At 62.2% G+C, this 21,080-nt stretch overlaps 1 protein-coding gene across 3 annotated transcripts in view; it reads right to left on the bottom strand.

Moving 5' to 3' along the window:
- Positions 1-12,124: 12,124 nt before the first annotated feature.
- NACC2 (NACC family member 2) overlaps positions 12,125-21,080 on the bottom strand; it is an 82,828-nt gene continuing 73,872 nt past the window's right edge. For 2 of the 3 annotated variants that reach the window (XM_081590641.1, XM_081590640.1), the window contains 3 exons: positions 18,871-18,976; positions 18,479-18,576; positions 12,125-17,058 (listed from right to left, as the gene is read on the bottom strand). In XM_081590641.1, coding sequence (XP_081446767.1) covers positions 16,553-17,058; positions 18,479-18,576; positions 18,871-18,976 — 710 coding nt within the window. In that variant the 3' untranslated portion in view covers positions 12,125-16,552. The remainder of the gene's footprint in view (positions 17,059-18,478; positions 18,577-18,870; positions 18,977-21,080) is intronic. The other variant, XM_081590642.1, reaches the window with a different exon arrangement.

Genomic DNA, 21,080 nt, shown 5'->3' on the forward strand with positions numbered 1-21,080 from the left:
AAGTGGGGCTCCTAACGGAAGAGCCAAGACTAACAAGCCCAAGGCCCCCGTCTGCACCCCTGCAGCGCCTCGCCCAGCCCCGAGAGCCACCCTTCCCATGCTCGGGGCACGCCCAGAGACGGGCACAGTCTCTCGTTGATCCCTGAGCCCCTCCCACCGCTCGCCCCGCCCATCAGCCCCCCAAAGCCAGCTCAGAACCAGGGTCGAGGGCCCTCCTCGGGTGCAGGTTGGGGGGTGTGAGCTGCCCCAGGCCCCCCGCCTGAAGCAGGTGATTTTTGTCGCCCAGAGAACAACGAATCGCTCTCAGACATAATCCGGATGAACAGGCACTTAATCGTGAGGCCACGGGACGGTGTGATGATTAATTTTAAATCGTTCGATTCAGTCCTAAAGTCTGAGCCCGAGAGCTGCCAAGGGACCCCTAGGGGCCAAGGAGCCACTCAGAAACTGGGGGCCCCCTCTTGCCAGCCAAGGGCGTGGGGAGACCAGTCAGCAAGGCTGGGTGGAGTCTGGGCTGCGGCGGGGTGAGTGTGACTGGGTCTGTGAGCCCTAAGAGCCCGGGGTCCGACTGGGATGAGACCTAGCCAGGCCTTCTGGCCCATGGGGGCTGCATCCTCCCCAAAAGGACGTGGAAGGGCCTTTGCCCGCGGTGGGGCTCAGCCCAGGCTCGGGATGGGAAGGGTCCTGGGGCGGTGGTCCCTTCTTTGGCAGAGTGGGTGCTACTGTCAGCATCTGCCTGGGGACAGGAACACCCCAGAGAACCCCAGGAGCTCGTGACCCTGGCTGGCCACCAGGGGCCAGTGGAGGGGACCCGAGGGCCAGCCAGGGCTGGGAGCGGGATGGGGCCCTGGCACCAGGCTGACCTCAAGAGGCGGCCTGTCCGCAAGCCTCAGGGACACCTGTGAGGGCTCCTCAACTCTCCCCAAACTTGCCTTGTCCCCTCAGCATTCCGGAATTCCTCCTGAGGTGTCTCCCAGCGGCGGGGAGGGTGGCTGTCCTGGACCGCTTCTGGGCCTGTGGGGTCACAGGGGCGGCAGAGGCCACGGGGTGGGGGGCCCAGGTTAGGAGACATGGGGGCGCTGGAGCCCTGTTGTGAGACTGCCCTGTCCAGAGTGCAGCACGGAGACCGCCCTCCCCTGCCAGCCTCCCTAGGAGCCCGGTGGGCGGGAGCCCGGTGCCAGGCCGGGCAGCTTGCGTGAGCCGACTGCGAGCCAAGCTGGCGGCTGGTGGCGCTTGGCAGGCGGCGCGGCGGAGCGGGAAGAGATGTTTGCAGACTGCGGGCGACAGTTTCCCAGCTGAAACCTCGCTGGTTAAACATGAGAAGGGAGCAGTGCCCACGGCAGCTCCCAGCAGGCAGAGCCGAGGGCGGGGCCCCTCCCGGCCCTCTTGGGCATCCGTGTGGGCACCCGGGGGAGAGCTGGGGGTCTGAATCTCCATGTTGGGGTACCCCCGGGTGAGCTGCCAGACAGGGGAGGATGGGATCAGAGCAGACCCTCCAGCTCCCAGGACCTGCCTTCACCGCTCTCCACCGAGGTCCCCATCACACCACACGGTGGGTGGGTGAGTGTCCAGCCATGGAGTGGCCCCAGACTGCCTGGGATTCTAGGAGCCCGTCTGAGCACCAGTCTCGTCAGTGTAGAAGGGACGGGGACCCCGTGAAGCTCCCTGGGCAGCCCAGAGTGGGGGTGCTCTGGGGTGGGGTGGAGGTGGCATGGAGCAAAGGAGGAGGGGGAGAAAGACAGAAAGGGGGGACTGGGCTCCATCTCGGTCGCCCCTTCCGCCTCAGCTTCCCAACCTGCAGCTGGGTCAGCACTGGCCCCCACTGGCCAGGTTTCCTGCTGTCCCCATTCTCGAAGGACAGTCTGCAGGGTCTCACACCCTTTAAGGACTGTGTCCCCCCACCCCCTGCCTCCTTTCCCACCCCCTGCCCCAGATCCCCTTAGACCCAGAGGGAACCAGAACCCACACAGCTCAGGGAATTGGGGACGTCTTAGCTCAGGAGAGAGTGTGGGGTTCCCGAGGCATGAGAGAGCCCTGGGGTGGGGCTCCAGGAGGGTGTGAGAGCCCCCACAAACAAAGCAGGTGCTTGCCGGTCCCTGGCACAGCAAGAGTCAAGAAATAACCACTGTCATCATTAGCTGTCACCATCTTTCATTTAAAAAAATTGCTTTGCAGGGTAAGTAATGCTGATACATACACGTCGGCCTGGGCCTGGCAGGAGGCAGGGGGGTCAGAGTGGCATCCCAGAAGCTCAGCCCTGGGGCCTCCTCTGAGGTGGACAGGCGGCACCCCTTCCCCCTGAAGGTCAGGCCGTCAGGGATGGCCACACGCTGACCCCTGCCCTTCTCCTTTGTCTTTCCAGTTCTGGGGTGCCCCCTGTGTGCCGGGGCACCTCTCTGGGGTGTGCACCTCTAGCTGGATGCAGGGCCCTTCCCCTTCCCCTTGCGCTCGCCCAGGGGGCAGGGGACTGGCTCCTTCCAGCCTCTCCTGGGCCCCTCCCCTCATCTTCCTCGTGGCTTTGCGGGTCCCCCCCCCCAGAAAAGGGGGCAGGGCGGCTTCTGCTATTGTCGCAGGAACCAGACGTCCCACCTTCACCAACGAGGGAAGGAGGCTGCGAAGGGCTAGGCCGTGGCCATGGTGGGCAGGGCACCCCCGGAACAGTGCGGGGCCCCACCCGGGGCTGGACGCCACAGGTCTACACAGACCATGCAAGAGCCATCAAGAAGAGGTGCTCGGGAGGCCCTGGGCAGAGGTGGAGGGGAGGCGGGGAGGCCAGAGCACAGAGAGGGAGAGGCCGGAGCCGCACAGAGCCCGGGTTCCGGGGAAGGAGGAGCCTGCAAGGGCGGGGGCTTGCCAGATAAAATAGAGAAGACCCAGCTGAATCTGAATTTCAAACAATGATATGTCCTCAAACTGCATGGGAAGTCCTTGAACTAAAAAGTTATTCCTTGTGAATGTGCAATTCGGTTTGAAAAAGGATGGGCTTCCCTGGTGGCTCAGACGGTAAAGAATCCACCTGCAACGCAGGAGACCTGGGTCCGATCCCTGGGTCGGGAAGATCCCCTGGAGAAGGAAATACGGACCCACTCCAGTAGTCCTGGAGTGGAGAATTCCATGGACAGAGGAGTCTGGCGAGCCACAGTCCATGGGGTCGCAAAGAATCGGACACGACTGAGTGACTGTCTTCAGTTTCACTATGTATCTTCATTTGATAAATCTGGCCACCCTGGCCAGCAGTGCCCACCTGGCTGAAGGGCAGGCCCCCAGCCCACATTCCGCCCCTGCTCAGGGGTCCTGGACCTAACTTGGGGGACGGAGGCCGGGCTCCAGGTGTCTCTCAGCAGACCTGGTGGATCTGCTGCGACCCCAAGTAGGTCCCCATGCCCCTAGCCTCCCGCCCAGACTCTGGGCCATGTGCAGACCCCTTCCCTGCCAGGCCCCCACAGAGGCCTCTTGGCTCCCCCTGAAGCTTTTAGGGCCAACGGATTGATTATTAGTAGCACGGCTGCCGGTTACAGGAACTGCCGCTACGGTGGGCATTCACCTGCTTGAGGTCGGGGAGCTGGTTTCCTCTGCCCGGAGGCCGGGGGCCTCTCAAGAGGGACGAAGTGACCAGATTTACTGCGGCCACAAGAACTCATCAGGCAGTTAGCAGCTTCCAGTCCCCGATCTGAGGAGACCTGGGGAGGGGGGTTGCTCCTGGAATCGCCTCTTCCCAGGGGCCCTGCCTCCCACGCTGCGGGGACAGGATGGTGGGGAGGCGGACGGCAGGGCTTGGGGAGGACAGCACTGAGGATGAGCTGCTCCCCTCACCGCCCTGGCTCAGCAAAGCTCGGCTCACCAGGCTCCGTGTCCACCTGGCCACCTCTGGCAGGGCCCCTCCCGCACCCTCCCCCCCACCTCGCCCCGCCCCGGCAGAGGGTCCTGGAACAAGCCCCTTCCCCTCTCGGAGCCTCAGTCTCCTTTCCTGCAAAATGGACAAAGTGTGAGCTGCTTCTGGAGGATTCCACGAGAACCCCCCAGGCCTGCCTGAGGTGGCCCCCGGCCCTCGTCGGCCTCCAGCGCGGGAACTGCGGTCGGCTCGGGAGCAAGGCCAGGGGGACAGGGCTTCAGAAACTGAGGTCCGTGCGAGGCGGGGGTCCCTGGGGGGCTGGTACGGGAAAGCCCTGCCCTGCTGCCCGGGCACACTCGTGAGCCACCCTCGCAATCAAGGCGGGAAGAGATTGGATGAGGTGCCACTGGACCTCGATACTCAGAGAAAAACCAATGGGCCTTTAATTTCCATACAATAACTGTCTTATTCAATCTAGATTTAATGTGCTTTTGGAACCCTTAATTTAAAGTGTTACTGCACCACCATCTGCGCCTCTCTGCGTAGGAACACAGGGAGCATATGACTCAGAGCTGCGTCAGGAACCAACGTGCGGGACCGACGCACAGCTGTCTCTCCTGGGGCGGCCTCTCCTCCCACCCAGGGCCCAGGCCGGCCGGAGGTGGCCCAGGCCCAGAACCGCAGAGGGGCCTGGTGGTGGGGGGGGGAGGGACAGAGGGACGGAGGGGTGTCACAGCCTGGGCACTTGAGGCCCCAGGAGCATCTGCGCCCCACGGGGGCTGACGCTCTGGGCCCGTCTTTGGCTCAGACTCTGCCTCTGCTCTCGCAGCTGCTCTGGGACACCTCAGCAGGAAGCCTCTCCCGACCCCTGACCACTGCCCAAAGTGCCCGCTGACCCTGCCTCCCTTCCTTCTTCCCCTCGCCTCCCTCCCGCGTGCCTGAGTGTCCCTGGTCCTTGTTATGGGTGCCTGGACGCGGAGCCCGGGGTCGGGTCTTTGCTTCTCCTTGGTGGCTTAGACCTCTCTGTAAGGTGACAAGACGCTCACCTCCCTGGTGGTCGAGGGGCTTCAGAGGATGGGGGCCCCTTCCCCTCACAGTCTGGGGGGCTAAGCTTCACAGGGACACATGGGCTGGGGGTGGGGCTCTGCACTCCCCTGCTGCCTTGCCTGCCCCCCAGGTTTCCAGACCAGTCCCCTGGTCTGGACGGGAGTCAGGCAGACCCTTCAGGGACCAGACCTTGCCCCGGGCCGATCCGGGCTGCAGCACACACCCTCCTCAGCCCTTTGTTTTGACCCTGAAGCTCTGACAGAGGCAGACCTCCCATCAGACAAGAGCTCAATTAGTGCAGATGTGCATCTCGCCTCCACCTGGGTACCCCCTTGGGAGGCAAAGTAACCTGCTGCACCCCCTGCTCACAGCACACAGACCCCGGGGTGGTGGGACCCCCACCTACACACAGGGGGTGTCCTGCCTGAGAACTGGGCCCCTCCACATCAAGCCCTTATTCTGGGGTGCATTGGGTGGAGGGTGATGGCCCAGGCTGGCCTGACTCAACTTCCCATCTCAGCTCCATCACTCACTGGACATGAGGGTTTTGGGTTGTTGTTTTTTTAACTGTGGTAAAATACATAAAACATAAAATTGGCCATTCTGATCATTGTAAATTGAACAATTCAGTGGCATTAAGTACATTCCTCATGAGGTTGTGCAGTTAACACCACTGTCTCATTTCAAAACTAGCCCCCCCAGACTGAGACCCTCTACCCATCACTCTCATCCCTCCCTCCCTCCCCTGGCCCCTGGCAACTGCCCACCTGCTTTGGCCTATTCTGGACATTTCATGTAAATGGAATTGAACAATATAGTGTCTGGCTTCCTTCGTTCAGCATCGTGTTTTCAAGGTTCGTCCATGAGGCAGCGTGAGTCAGCCCTTCATTCTTCTTTATGGTTGAATAATCCTTCCTCGTGTGGTTGGACCACATCTTGCTATCCTTCACCTATCGATGGACACGTGGGTTGTTTCTACTTTTGGTTACTGCGCGCCTACTGCAGAGAACACGGGTGTGCAATCTTGTTTAGACATCTGTCTTCAAGTCTTTGGGGTGCAAGCCTCTGAGCGGATGGCGATTCTGCATTCGGGTTTTTGAGAAACTGCCAGGCTGTTTTCCACCGAGGCTGCCCCACGTCAGTGTCACCGGCCGTGAGCTTTGAGCCAGGCCCTGGCAGCCTTCGACTTTCCCGTGTGTTACGTGGGAACCATCGCCTCTCTCTCTAGGGCGTGTGAGGAAGGGCGAGGAGGGGAAGTGTGTCCACCGTGTGGAAGGCCCTCTGCACATGGCCCTGATGCGGGGGCCACAGACCCTGTGCATCAGCAGTGCGCAAGCCTCTCTTTGAACCTGACAGCCTGGTGCCCCCACTGGACGCTGTGCCCCCCCTCGGCCAATGAAACCATGAACATCAGAGCTCCATTTTGGGGGTAATGGCAATGCGTCAGCCACTGTGTTTGGTGCACAGAGTAGATGCTCTAGAAACACCGAGTGGAGGGGTGATCTCTGATTTCCATGACACCCCAGCAAGATAGAAACTATTATCTCTATTTTACAAAATCTCACCCTGGTGACTTCAAAAGTCCCCCAGCCAGAGGATGGAGCTGGGACCCTGTCCCAGGCCCACTTGACTCCTGAGTGCAGGGCTGAAGTGTGCCAGTCTGCAAGTGGCTCACTGTATGAGGGTGTCCAGCCAGGAGGATGGAAGGAGTAAATCTCCAGTCCCCATTCTGTCCCCTCAACGGGCACCTTGAGTTCAGCACAGAGGTGCTGCGGGGTCTAGTGGAGGACTGGACAGGTCCCGGGGGCACCACCCCATTCCAGACCTAGTCTGGGAGCTCCCACATTGGTGACGTGACACAGCTTGTTTCTGACTCAGGAGTAGGTGGCGAGCAGACCCAGGCCTGCCTCCCTGGTCAGGGGCCCCAGAGCGGTCCAGACACATAGTAGCTCAGCCTCTGCAGGAGGAATCCCGGCGAGAAGGCGGCACAGAGCAGCCTCTCCGAGGGAGTGAAGCAGGGGTGCAGGCCTGCCCCACCCCACCTCGCCCCTTCCGGTCCGCCCCGCCCACCCTGGTTTGCCCCGCCCACACCGGGACTGCCCCTTTCACAAAGGTCCTGTCCCGCCCCCGGCCCGCGCGGAGCAAGCTGGCATTTCCTCGGAAAGTGGCCTGTGTTTTGCGGAGGTGGACGGCAGCCTGGTCCTCACGGTAATTGACTGCTCTCTAATCAAATTGATTTCCATTCCAAGGCGGCCTGCAGCCCCTCCGTTCCAGGAACAGTATTTTGAGCGCAGATGTATAATCAAACGGCAGAAGCAGAGGGCACCCCGGGCCTCGTTGCCAATCGAATAAAAGCTAAATGGCCCGAGCTTTTAGGCCTAATCACTTCTGTGTTCCCGCTTGGGGTGAGTCTGCCGCAAAGCCGGCTGGATCACGCGCCCGGCTTATCTGAATTTCAGCACCACTGATCGGGCGGGTTGGAGTGGTCCGCTTTTTCTCGCAGGCGGGCCGCCTTGCAGAGGCCAGTCCCCGCTCTGCTCTGCCAGCTGCCGGGCACTTGCTTCCACACCGAGGGCCAGCTTCCCCGCCTCTTCTCTGTCTCAGAGGCGCCTCTCTAGGCCCTACACCAGGGTGGATGTGGAGCCTGCAGCTCCTCCCCCGACCTGGGGGAGGAGGCCAGGGGGCTGAGAGCTCCCTGCAGGAGCCCTGGATGGGGCGGGTGGGAGTCCTGATGCCCAGTGACTGCCCAGGGCCTGGGTGGACATGGACCCCCAGCACAGAGCTCCGCTCATCTGCAGCTCTGGAACCCCTGCAGCCAGTCTCTGAGCCCAGAGGGGGCCTTATCAGCAATGCCCCAGGGTGGGGGGGTCTGGCTTCACCTTCCACCTCCTGCCTCCCCCCATTCTCTTCCTCACCTTGTGCCTTCAAGGGTCTGATTTCACCCCCACTTGGGTGGCAAGCCCGTCCAAGGCCCAGAGCCCCTCCCCAAAGATTAGAGTCTGCTTTGGCCTGGGGGCGCCCCCTCCACCACCACCCAACTCCCCACCCCACGCCCCTCAGCAGGGATGGGTGCTCTTGAGTTAGGGACCTCCTGGAACTGATGGGGCCCTGGGGGCAGGGTGGCTCCTGTCCTTCCCCGCCGCTCCAGAGGGAGCCTCAGGGTCCACGGTTCTGTAACGGATGCTGTGTTGCCTCCAAACACCCCTGCCCACCATACTTACTCCCTCCTGACCCTTGGCCGAGGCCCCAGGCGCCTCCTTCCCCAGGGCTTCGGCTCCAATCCCAGACGGCCGAGGACCCCCTTTGTGGTGGGGGCGAGGTTCGGGCCATGCACGCCTCTGACTGATGGAGAGGTGGATGGATGGATAGGGGGCACCTGATGGTGGGAGGAGCTGGACCACCCTCTGCAAGTCCTGGCTGAGCCCATCCAGACTTCGAGCCCGGGGATCCTCCCTCTACTTGGCCAGGGGCGCTGCCCCGCTGGCAGGGGCAGGGAGGCCAGTGCCAGGCAGGGGCCTGGTTCAGACCCTGCCAGCTGTATCCAGGTGACTTTCTAAACTCCTCTGTGCCTCGGTTTCCCCATCTGAAAAATGGAGCTCTAGTTGGATCGCCTCCCAGGACCGTGGTGGGACTCCAGTGAGACCCTCCGTGGACACTGGCTGGCAGAGGTCAGCTGGGGTCAGTGAGGCATGCTGGACAGACAGCTCAGGAAGGCTACCCAGACTGCAGGTCCTCTGGGGGTCAAGAGCCCCACCCCTGCACTGTCCCCAGGGAGACTGCCCAGGAACTCCCACCCAGAGGCCGATTTGAGCACCTGCCACTGGGGTGACCTCCCCTCCCCCCACCCCAAGAGCAGCCTCCCAGCTGGGCACATGACCTCTGCCCCTGCCCCTGCTCCGGGGAAGGGCTGCAAAGGGTCTGAGTGGGGTGAGGGCCACAGAAGCGGATGCCCTGAGTTGGGGTGGGCGGGGCTTCCAGCAGGTGTGGCTTGTTTGGGGCACTGGTGCAGGGCACCCTGGAACTTCCTGGGTCAGGAGAGCTGCCCCCTGGTGCCCCAGCTGCCCTGCTTGGGGGGCCCATTGTGGTCTGGAAACTGCCCACCCTCGGGAGGCCAGAGGGGCAGACGTGGCTCCTCCCCAGGGCTGCTCTGTCCTTACCTGATGGAACCGGGACAGAGCTACACGCCCGGGGGGGGTCCCCTCATGGAGCGGGGGGCGATGAGGCCCAGAACCCAGGGCAGGCAGGCTCTGCCCCAGGCCCCCGTCAAAGCCACCCTCTCAACCCCCCCTCCCTTGACGCCTCCCTCGGCCCTCCCCAAGAACCAGCCAGCTTTTCCTGGAAATCGGGGCCTCCACGCCCTCCCTGAGAGGCAATGTGCCATCCACCTCCCAGCCCTGCCATCTGTCTGGGGCTGTTAGTCAATTAGGGTCCCAGGAGGCCGGGCAGTTCCTCTGCCCTGCGAGGCCTGCATCCCGAGGGCGGGGTGGGCGTTGGGTCCGGATGAGAACCCGAGCCAGCGGCCCACAGCCGCTCCTCTGCCCTGCCCTCATGCCTCTCTGTGCGCCCCAATCTCAAACGTGCAGGGGGGCCCCACCTCTGCAAGGGGCCCTGGGGCTGGCGGGGTGGGGACCTCAGATCAAGGAGAGCCTACCCACCCTGGCCCACCCAGAACAGCCTCCTTCAGCCTCGGCTGTCGCTAAGCCCCTCCCCCAGGCCGAGCCTGGAGGGACAGACAGACCAGGGCAGAGGTCCATCCAGCTCTGGCCTTGTGGGGCCACCTGGAGCGAAGGTCATCCCCACCGCTACCCCAGACCCCCTCCCAGCCCCAGCTCTGAGGCTGGCTACAGACACCCCAGGGAAGCCCCAGGGGAGATGGTCTTGTGGTCTGAATGCCCTCCTGTCACAGCAGGAATCCTGTCCGCACCCTGTCCCCAGACCCACCTTCCACTTATCCCTCAGCCCTGTGCCCGACCGGTGTGGCACAAAAGATCTCGGAGCTGGGTGCCCCCCAGGCAGCCTGGGGGGGCAGTGTCCCTCCTGCCCTGCCTGCCCTCCCTTCCTGACCTGGGCCCTAACCCTCTCCCATCACCCACCCCGCTCTCCTTCCCTTGACAGGCAAAGACCCCCAGCAATCCCCTGGCCAGATGGAATGGACCCAACACAGAACCCTAACTGACCCCCCAGGCCTCCTCAGCCACAGCAGACAGGCCCGGACACCCTCCCGCACTGCTGGGGTGCCTTGAGGGAGCGGTGATGCTTATTCAGGGCCAGGAAGGACACACTCGCAGTGTCCACCCGGGTCAGGAGTAGGCTGGTCACCCCTGCGCCAGCCGGGTCCTCATCCGGCCTGGCCTCAGCCTCTCGCAGTGTGGACTAGGGCACCCCTCCCCCACGGCTTAACGCCTCCCCCAGCCCCGGGCTCCGACCCTTTGTTCCACAGGACAAAGGGCTCCTGGCCGAGCTCTGGGTCCTGCTGACGCCGCACCCCCTTCCAGGACAGGACAAAGGGGTGGGATGCAGAGGTTCTGATGCCTCAGCCAGTTTCTGTGGAGGCTGCAAGGGCAGGGAGGCCGACTGAAGGACAGAGGCTGGAATGGACAGATCCTGGCCAGCAGGTGCCGGGTCCTGTCCTGCGGAGAACCCGAGGCTCGCCCAGGGAGGGGGCTGTGCTGGGCGGCTGGAACCAGAAGAACGCGGCAGAACTCCTGGGTTCAGGGCAGAGCCCTTCCTCACAGTACTGCCACCCAGCCCCGGCCTCAGCTGTCCCTGCCACCGGGGGCACGGAGTTGCCTGAGTGCGGGCCTTCGAGGGGTGCAGTCTGTGGCCCAGAGATTGGGTGTCTCCGGCAGCGTAGGTGGGTGACCTGGAAGTCACCGATCCCGCAGTTTTGAGGTCCCGGGCGGGAGGGGCAGGGGCTTGTGGCAGCCAAGCTGATGGGTGAGCAGAGCTAAAAACCAGACCTCACGGAAGCGCTCACCCACCAGGGCTGGGTGTGGGGTGGAGCGGGCACACCGGGCTCCTCCTGGGCCTGCCCGTGACCAGGCTCACAGGCATTGATGAGAGGCCCATCTGGAAACCCTCCCACATTAGACCTTGTGCCTGCTCCACCTGGGCCTTGGCTCCAGGGTACCCCGCCCCCTTCTGGGAATGTCACTCCAAGCAGACTTACACACCCCTGCCTCCTCCAGACCCCTCCTCTCCGCTCCCGCCAGCTGTGTTGGGGAGTGGTTTCAAGATAAACAGATGAGTAAATCCATCCACGGCAGGGCTTCCCAGGTGGCTCAGAGGTAAAGAATCTGCCTGCAACGCAAGACACGCGAGTTTAACCCCTGGAGAAGATCCCTGGAGAAGGAAATGGCAACCCACTCCAGTATCCTTGCCTGGGGAAATCCCATGGACAGAGGAGCCTGGGGGCTACAGTCCATGGGGTTGCAAAGAGTCGGACACGACTGAGTGGCTAAACAACAGCAGCAGCTTGGGCAGAGCAGTTGCTACAAAGCCTGGGAAAGGGCAGAGGCCAGGGGCGCCTTTAGAAAGTCAGCGGTGGCCCCTCTGGACAAGACCCTCCAAGGACAGAGGAAGTGGGGAGCCCACCATCTAGCTGTCCGAGCATCGGAGTCTCATGTGAGAACCTGAGAACTGATTGAAGTCCATGGGACAAACGGATGCACAACCTGGCCCGCTGGAGCCCAGAAAGGTCTTCGTGGGTACAGCAGTGGAGGAAGGGCGGACAGAGCTGCCGCGCCTGAACCTGCGAACCAGCCCGGAGTGCATCTGGAGAGATGGCCCCAGGGATGGTCAGGGTGTGGAGCCGGACCTGGCGGCCCGCTCCGCCCACTTGCGATTCCCTCTTCGTCCACCTGGGGGCGGACCTGGCCCAGGAGCAGAGGCGGGGAAGGGCGGGGTGGGAGGCGGGGGCACCCCTGGAGGGGCAGGCAGGTGAGCCAGGTGTCCCAGTTTGCAGACGATGAAAGGAGCTCGGCCCCCCCGCCTCCGCCCCAGGCACAGGACCACCCCCCGCACTGACGTCCTGCCCACCAGCCCCCTTCCCTCATAAGACACTGGGGGCAGGGAGAGGTAAGTGGACCAGGTGTGGACAATGAGCAGCAAGCTGGGGGTGGCCGCTTCTCCCACCCAGGGCTCCTGGGTCCTGAGGGTGCCCCTCCTGGGATGGTTGACCGCCCTGCCTCCAACAAACCCACCCCCTGCCTGGCTTCTCCCAACCCCACAGAGGTGCAGGCAACCTGGGTTTGAACTGACTTTATTATTCTGTAAATGTGAATTTTACAAAGCGCTTTACAATGAACGATCACATCCTTTTGTTTGTTTGTAACGGATTTCCACCTCCTGGATCGGCTCTGAGCACACTGCAAGCCCTCGGTTTCCTGGTCTTGTGTCGTCTGAGTTATGATACGGTGTCAGCCGTGGCGAAAAAGCAACAGTCTGAATTCTGCCAAATAGCAGCACGAAAGAGAGGGAGGCGCAGGAGGGACAAACAGAGGTTTCCTCCTTCTTAAAAAAAAACAAGAAAAAAGAAAATAGAAAAAAAAAAAAGCCAGTCTCTTCTGAGGCTGAAATGGAACTCAGTGTTACCGTGAAACAGGCCTCCTATACAGCACAGGACAATTTATTTATTGATTTTTAACAGTCGTGAGTTACAGTACTACTTAACCCCTCCATGGACTCTTTAACAACAACCGTCTCCTTTTCAAAAGTCTCTTTTTTCCCCCAGTCCGTCCAAAGGATGAATGGTCTACTTGCACCCAATGCCATTCAAATGTTCAAGTCAAAAATATTTATACGGTTTATATTTAGTTCTTTATTATTTTTTGTCTGCTAAAAATAGTATTGCAAGTTTTGGCTTCTTTTGACATAAAAATGACAACCATGTGCAAAACGCTAACAAAGAAGCACTGATCAGAATTCAAGCGGGTTGTCCAATCGGAAGGCTTTAGACAGATGCTGCATCATGTTTCTTTTCGTTTTTCTCAAAAAAACAGAACAAAACAAACAAAAACCAAAAACCCTTGCCAGGTTAGAAACACCTTGTACCGAGCCCCGCCACACACCCCCCACGGGCTCTGGCCGCTGGCGGGTGACATGCCAGGAGCTGGCTGACATAATGACAATGTATGCAGCAGCAACATTCAGAAACAGTAGTTAAAGCTCAAGACGGCTCTGAGCTCTCAATTCTGTGTTTAGGATTTACGGCTGGCAGAGAGGCAGGCAGAGGTTTTCTCTGAGTTTTCAGGTGGTTAATGGGCCATAGGCCTTTTTCGACTTGCAGCAGAATATTTCCATAAAGATAACCCAGTGGAGGGGAATCTAAGCCGTCCACGGCGGGGTGGCACGCACCCAGCCCGTGCTGGGAGGTTCCGGCCATCACATGGGGACAGAGTCAGGGCCGGAACCGAGCAGGCTGCTCCCAGGCTGAGCCCCTGCTTTCCTCCTTCCTCACAGCAGAAAGGCCGCCGCCGAGGAATGAGTTTTCGTGGAGGAGAAACACGCCCGGCTCCCGGGGCCCCAGCAGCCGGACAGCGGTTTGGGGCTGCGGGCCGCAGGCCGCACGCCCAGAGGCCTCTCCCTTCGCCTCTGGTCCACGTTCAACGGCAGGGTAAGACGATCGCATCAAGTGCAAGGTTAAGCAACCACAGAGAACTCTGGGTGAGACCAGACAGTGCAGAAAGCAAGACAGGTTTCAAGTACCGAGGCCGCCGGCCGGCCGGGCGGGCGGGCCGGCAGCCCCACCGAGCTCACAGTATCTGTCACATCGCGGTCCCTTCTCCTGGACCTTTGCACTCGTCCCAGCTGCCTCCCGGGGCCCAGCCTGGCCACCGGGAGGGCAGGAGTAGGGGGCGGCCGCGGAGCCCAGGCGGGCCGCCCGCCACGGCCACTGGGACTGGCGCAGTCCTTCTCTCTCTGAAAGGCGCCGATAGACTTAGCTCTATGTGACTCTATGTAGTATATGCGTATTGCTAATAGTCAAGCTTAGGGATAAAGGTGCGGTTATCTCATAAATACTGAGTGGCTTGTCTCTCTGTCTACAGGGGTCGGGTGGGGAGGGTCACACTCACGGGACAGGAATTAGTCGTCTTGTAAACAGAGGAGGGGAGGGTCTGGTTTTCCTAATTGGTTTTCCTTGGGAAAAATGATCAAAAGATGCTAAGGCACTCTGGAAGGCCCCCCCTGAGCCCAGGCCGGCCGCCGCCCGCCCCGCGGAACATTCCGGACGCGGCGGGGGGAGCACCCCGGCAGATACAATCATCAGCCACGCCCGTCTGCAAACGCTCCGACCCACGTCCACCGCGGGACACATTAGTGCAAAACGCTCGGCCTGGCCTGTCCCGAGCGCAGGAAGAGTTCAGCAGCCATTCACATTAGATTCTTGTTAAAGTTTCACCTGCAGCTCTAGCCTTCCTTACCAGAACAACAAAACAGACGGCGACTATAAACAATTAAAGGACAGAGTTCACGGGACATTGTGCTGGCCTGAGCAGCGCGGTCAGGCCTTCTCTGGGAGGCCGGCGCCCCTCCCTGTCCTGGCCTTGGGGTGGGCCCACTTTGGAGTGGGGGTCAAGAGGAGAGAGCAAAGCCCTTCTGTCCACAGCCAGGACGGGCAGCTGGCCCCTGAAGGTCCCTAGGGCTGGTCGGATGAAAGTGCAAACTTGGGGTGGCGGCCGACGAGGAGGACTCCACAGGGGAGCCGGTGGGGTGGTGGGGTCCACCTTACCTGCCCCCACTCCCACCTAGGGGCTGTGGCCTCCTCCCAACTCCAGGAGGACCTGGTCCTGGTCCCTGGTGGGCTGTGGGCCCTGGGCTGTGCCAGCTCACCACCCCCCCCCGGGCCTGAGATGGAAGAGACCCACCTCTGGGCCACGTGGTCGGCCTGAAGCCCCAGCAGGAAGGGGCCGCAGCCCCTGGGGCAGGGACAGGCGGGCGAAGGGGCTGAGGTCAGCTCCCACGTGCCCACCCAGGGTCCTCCCGGCCCAGCCCGTGGCCATCAGACCCCTGCAGAGGGCAGGCCGCGTGTCTGGCTTGGCCAGAAGAAGCACCCCTCACCCCCACACCAAGGTCTCCTCCACGGGCCCTCCACAAGGGAGCGCCGCAGTCAGCAGGATGAGGAGCCTGGGGTGGGGGGAGTGCCGAAGGCCCCCGTCCCAGGAGGCCCCCCTCCCAGTTGGGACCTGCAAGAGGCTGGGGGTGGCTCAGCTTTGTGGGTCAGGGGTGGGGGGGAAGGGGAGGCAGAGTGCAGGGAGTAGGGCTGGGGTGGGGGGGCCTCTGGCCATGCCTGGGGGCCGCCTGGGACTTGGGGGGCGGCCCCTGGGCGTCTGGATGGGAGCGTTTGGGACAGCCTGTGCCCCTCCCCTCAAACAGCAACTAAACTTCACAGTGAGCTTTCCAGCCTCGAACCAACAAAGCCCTTGCCCCCCCCGCCGGCAACAACCCCCCAGATGCATTCCAGAACCTCTGCACCTGCAAATCGCCTCCCCTCAGGCCTGTACCCAGTGCCCACCTACCCACAGCCTCGGAGGTCTGCACACCCTGGGGCTCCCAGCACACGGGGGAGCCCAGCGCCAGCCTGGCCCCCGGCTCCCTTCCTCATCACCCCGGCTGCACTTCCACGGGGGTGGGTGGGACCCGGCCTATGGTCTGGGACACGGACCCCCCCAGAGCCACAGTGGGTCGGGGCAGGTACACCCCAGCCTCTCAATTTTTTTTGCTCTTTTGGGTCTGAAAGTTTCCAAACCAAATATGAAATAGATCTGAATTAAGACGAAAATGAATAAACAAGCAAACATAAACCCAGCATGGCTGAGGGCTGAGCGGGCTGCACCAGGGCCGGTGGCCACCCCCCCACGGGGCGGTGGGCTGCCAGGCGGAGGAGGCCAGGCGGGAGCCAGGGGGTGCTGGGCGGCCCGAGCCCTGGGTCCCAGGTGGACTGAGGGTCCGTGGAGCTGTGGGGGTCTGGCGGACCCCCCGGGCGCGGGGCAGGAGAGCAGACACAGCCAAGATCACTTCCTCTCACATGCGGACTAGCACGGCCCACCGCCGAGCCGTCACCACCGCCCTTGCACACGCTCACACACACACACTCTGCACACACATACACCCACACCCCACATGCAAGGCAGACCTGGCAGGCCTGACCCCCGAGTCTCAGGAAGAAGGTAAAACAAGGATTTGGCCCCTGGAGGCCCAGCCCTGGCATGTGGCCCCGGAGGGGTTGTGGGGGGGGGTCCCCGTTCCCAAGGGTGAGGACCAAGGACCCCAAAGCATGTTCCCGCCCCACAGGCCCCCGGGCCTCATCCCGGGCAAGGGGAGCGAGGGGGTGGGAGGCCAGCAGAGCCAGGCACCAGGACCTGGGGGCCTCTCGCCCCCTCCCCACGCAGGGGAGGGGGAGCTACAACTTGGAGACTAACCTCTCGAATATCAAAAAGGAGCCCCTGGGACCTTTCTCGCAACTAGGTCGCCAGTGGCCTAATCATTTTACAGTATAACGAATGCATTTGTTTCCTTCATAAATTTTAAATACAAGCAGAATAAAAATCACATTTTTTTCAGGCAACAGTAGCAGTTCAGTAGGTAAGTGGCTTGATCACATTTGTCTGTATTAGTAATGCATGCAAGCAGCTTCCGTACCCGCCTGGGCGCCGGTCTGCCTGGGGCTCCTCCCTACAAGGGCCCCGCGTACGGGCCTTCCGTTCTCCTCCCCGGGGCCGGCGTGGCGGGCCGGCTGCTGCTGGCGCTGCCCTGCTCGAAGGGCTGCGGGGGGCTCTGGCCGTCGGCGGGCAGCGGCTCAGGCGCGGCCACCTCCTGGATGACCGAGCCGGCCCCATCGGCCTCCTCGCCAGCCTCGAAGGCGGAGTTGGCGGAGGCGGCCAGGTCGACGTTCACGGCGTCAGTTCTCAGGGCCACGATGGTGGCGGCCTCGCCCCGCCGCTCAGCGTAGATGCGCTGCTCGAACACCTGCGCCGCGGCAGGCGGGAACTCAGGGTCCAGGGGTGCGCTGGCTGCTGAGGAGCCCATGACCGTGCGGTACATCTCCACTCCCTCGGGCAGCATGGACTTGATCTTGGGCAGCCAGCGCTTGCGCACGCGGCGGGCGTTGGTGCACATGTCCGCGGCGATGACGTTCATCTCGCTCTCCTTGAAGCTGGGGGCGAAGTTCTGACAGTACACTGCAAGGACAGGGTGGCCGGGCGGGCGTGAGCGGCCACCCACTCGCAGGAATCCCAGAACCCCACCCTCCGCCTCCCCAGGGGCTGTGGGACTGAGACCCGCCTTGCATGAGAAGGGGGTGGTGCAGTGCTCGGGGCTGGAGCGGCCACTCTGGGGCCAGTGGAGGGGGGGTGGGGGTCTCCTCCACCCTGCGTCCCTCCAGCCAAGGAGGCCACGTGGCCACTCAGGCCTCTCCTGGGGTAGTTTGAAGACCAGCGGTCAGTTACCCTTCTCCCTGCTGGAGGCCCCATCCCACTCCTCTGGGGCGAGCATTCAGGGGAGGGGCGGTCAGGGCACATGGGACCCCCCACTGTGGCTCCAGCAGGGGCACAGAGGGCCTGGGGGTGGGCTCTGGCCCCCTTCTGCCCACTGGCTGGCCGCATGGCCCTGCGTGGGGCCCCGTCTCTGGGCCTCACTTTCCCACTCTGTCCCACCCACCTTGCGTCCTTGGTGGGAGAAGTCTGATAGCATCCCCACCCCGGGGCAGTGGGAACCAGGGCAGGGCCTGGGTGCCCGCGCCAGGGTGAGGCCGGGAGGGTCTCTCTGGGCCCGAGATGGACTGAAGGGCCGGCAAGGAGTGATGAGGGGGCTGCCTTCAGCCCAGCCTGCAGCAGCGGCATTGTGTTCGACAGTAACGACCCACCCTCTCCTCTTTTCTGCTCCAGAAGCCAGGAGACCCAGCTCTCCAAACAGCAGGAAACTCGGAGGCGGGTCCCCCAGAGTGAGCCCCCTGCCACTGTGAGCCCCGCTGCGGGGCGTGCCAGCCCCACCCCGCCTGCCTCATCCCAGAGCCTTGCCAGCACTGCACGCTCTGGGATGCAACTACCGGCTGCAAAGGCCCCTCTTTGCTCTAAACAGAATTAGCCTCATGGGAGAGATTCTTTTAAGCAAGGAAACTAAGACAGTGTTTTAGGAAGACGGGATCGGCTGGTCTGGCCCGGGCCGGGCATGGGTGGCTTCTTCCTCGTCCTGAGGCGGGGTGGGTGGGGGGTTTCAGGGATGGGGGGGCGGCGGTCTGCCACCGAGATGGACCCGGTTCCGCCCCCACGCACCCAGGAGCGGGAGGCAGAAGCAGGCCGAGCAGATGGCAAAGGCTCAAAATAACCCCCAAATGTAAATAAGGGGTTTTGTTCAAAAAGGAAAATTAGATCTATTTCACATATTAAAATAGTTTCACAGCTGAATTCATCACACTTGGAAACCTACCAAGAACGTTCACACCTCGAGCCCGGGCTCCCGCGAGCTGTTCTTTTCTCCCGGTCGACCCCACGACCGGCTCCCTCTGGGAGAAGCCGCCTTTCCCAGGCTGAGATCCAGGGGTCTGGCGGCTCCTGGAGTTGCCCCCCCACCCCCTCCAGAGACCCCCAGCCCTCCTCTTACGTTTCACAGCGTTCAGGACGCGGCTGTCCAGCGGCTTGCGGCTCGGGTCGCTGGTGGACGAACGGATGCCCGTTCCACAGCTGTTGGCCAGTGTGTTCCTGGCAGAGGGGCAGGCAGGGGAGGCAGCGTGAGGTGGCAGCGGGAGGGGATGCCCGCCCGCCCCCCACCCCACCCCACCCACGGCCTGCTGCTGCTTTTCCCAGGGGGTCGGGGTGAGGAGCAGGCCCCCCACCCCCGTGACATGCAGCCAGTATGCGTCTTCACTTGGGGGGTCCACAAGCCCTCCCCAGGCCCCAGGCTGACACGGGCATGGAGCTGGGAAGGTTCAGGCCCTACGCTCACAGCCTCGCCTAGAGGGGAGGAGGCTTCCGTGCCCGCCCGCGGAGACCCACCTGTCGAAGAAGGTGGCGAGGAGGCGGCGCAGGAGGACCTTGTGCTTCACCCCCGCACACAGATGGCAGTTCATCAGCTGCCCACGCGTGATGTAGACGCCGGAGCCTGCGGCCGTCGGACACAGAGAGACAGAGAGGCCCTCAAGCCCAGACCCAGGGCTGCTGGGGCCAGGCCGGGCGGGTCGCAGGTGAGGCAGGAGGTAGGGGGAAGGCGAGGCCTTTCCGACACTGACAGCACCCCTCCTCCAGGCCCAGGACCCCAGGGTGCCCCAGGCCATCCTTACTCCCTTGGGGACCCTGTCACCAGGAGGAGGCCACCTTGGTCACTCGCTTCCAAGGGGCGGTCCCCAAACTGCCTTCCGGCTCTTGGGGGAACTGCCCTGGGTGTGGGTTTGGGTAAACCCCTGTCTTGCCTCTTCATTGCTCCCCAATCAAAGAGCCGTGGGCGGGGGTGGGAGGTGGAGTCATGGAGCTCAGGGAGGGGTTCCTCAGCCCAGCACAGAGGCAGGACCACACACCCCGCAGTGCTGTTCGCCCCACGGAGCCTGGTCAGACTGGGCCCCACCAGTGCTTGGCCAACGAAGGGCAGGGATGACCGCAGGCTCGGGCCGCTGGAGCCCCGGTTCACCCCAGATGGTTCACCCCGGATGCTGCCCGTGGAGAAAGGAGCTTAGGCCAGAGGCAGTGTCCCCAGCTGGGAGCCACGGGTGTGAAGAACACGGAAGGGCAGGGGAGCGCTGGGCGTGGGGTGCAGGGAGCCTCCAGGGCCTCTTTGGGCCTTTGTCTACGATCTGACTTTCTACAGAGCACGTACTGAAGCATCTTGCTGGAAAGCAGGAACACGGCAGTGCCCCCTTCGAGGGCAGAGCAGCAGGCGCGAGGACGCCCTGCAAGGACGCCCTGCAAGGACGCCCTGCGAAGACTTGACATGCCAGCTCGGGGGTGGGGCCTTCCCTGGCTTCATGCTTTGTCCCCTCAACGAGCCAGGTCTCCAGGGACGCCCGCAGCCACGGGGCCAAGAAGCATGTGGCTGACGCTGGATGCAGACCACCATTGGGCGCCCCAGCCAACACACACCGATAGTATCCCCAAGGGCCTCACCCACCCGTGGGCTGCAGAGCCTCAAACCCCACAGCAAGACGGGTCACCCTGAGCCACATGGGCCGGACAGCCGCCTCACAGTGGGGAGATCTGTAAAGGGGGGACAAGCAGGAGGCTTGGGGCTGGGTGGGACCCAGCCAGGGAAGGTGACCGGCCCGCACCCCTCCCCAGCCCAAACAGGCCTCCCCGGGGACCATGCCCACCCCCAGGGCTCTGAGGAACCTGCCCGCTCTCAGAATCCATCCCAGTCCAATGGTGACACTTGTGGAACTCAGGAGCTGGGCCCTGCTTGGAACTGTAACAGCTGGCATGGGGGCAGGGCACGTGGGGTATGGCCGGGGGCACCCCTACCCCACCCAGACCAGCCAACACTGCCTGGCGACTCTCTTGTCAGCTAAAAAGGCCAGGCGGCCCGCTGAGCCAGGGTTTGAGGAGCAAGGAGGTCTCAGGCAGAAAAACCCCACGAAGCTGCCCGGGAGCGGCAGGCGGGGTGCTGGACAGGAGTGGGGGCCCAGTGGCCCATCAAGTCTCATCTGCAAGGAGGGACTTCCCTGGCTGTCCCTGGTTAGGACTCTGCCGGTCAGGGAACTAAGATCCCGCAAGCCTTGTGGCTTGGCCAGGAAAAATAAAAAAATCTACAAGGAGCCGTGAGGCCCAATGAATTCCAACACTGAGAAGATAAATATTTCCAACAAGCACCAGCCCTAATGGGCTTTGGACCCCATTATGTTGTTTGTTTTTACAGAAGAAGCGAGTCCATCTAGGAGCCGCTGTGTGGAAGCTGGCGACACTGCCCCTTGAACGTGGCATCTGGACATTCGGGGGAGCTGCAGGGGGGGCGGGGGGGTGGGGGTGGGCCGGCAAACTGTACAGGACTTGGCTTTAGCCAGGACCTAAATTAAAACACAATCGTGATTGCGGCCCCTGCCAATCAGAAGCTCAACCAGCCCAGGGGATTCAATTAAAATGCTAAATTAATTCAATTGAATAACTCCTCTTCGTGATACATTCTTCTAAAAGGAAATTAAGAGGAAATTTAAGATGTTCTTTTTTTTTTGACTGATTGGTGATGAGTAACATTGTTCAAAGCTCCGAAGGAAAAACGAAAG

Source organism: Giraffa tippelskirchi, chromosome 4 (genome assembly GCF_054371585.1).
Source record: "Giraffa tippelskirchi isolate mGirTip1 chromosome 4, T2T-mGirTip1v1.2.pri, whole genome shotgun sequence".
In the NCBI taxonomy this organism is placed as follows: domain Eukaryota; kingdom Metazoa; phylum Chordata; class Mammalia; order Artiodactyla; family Giraffidae; genus Giraffa; species Giraffa tippelskirchi.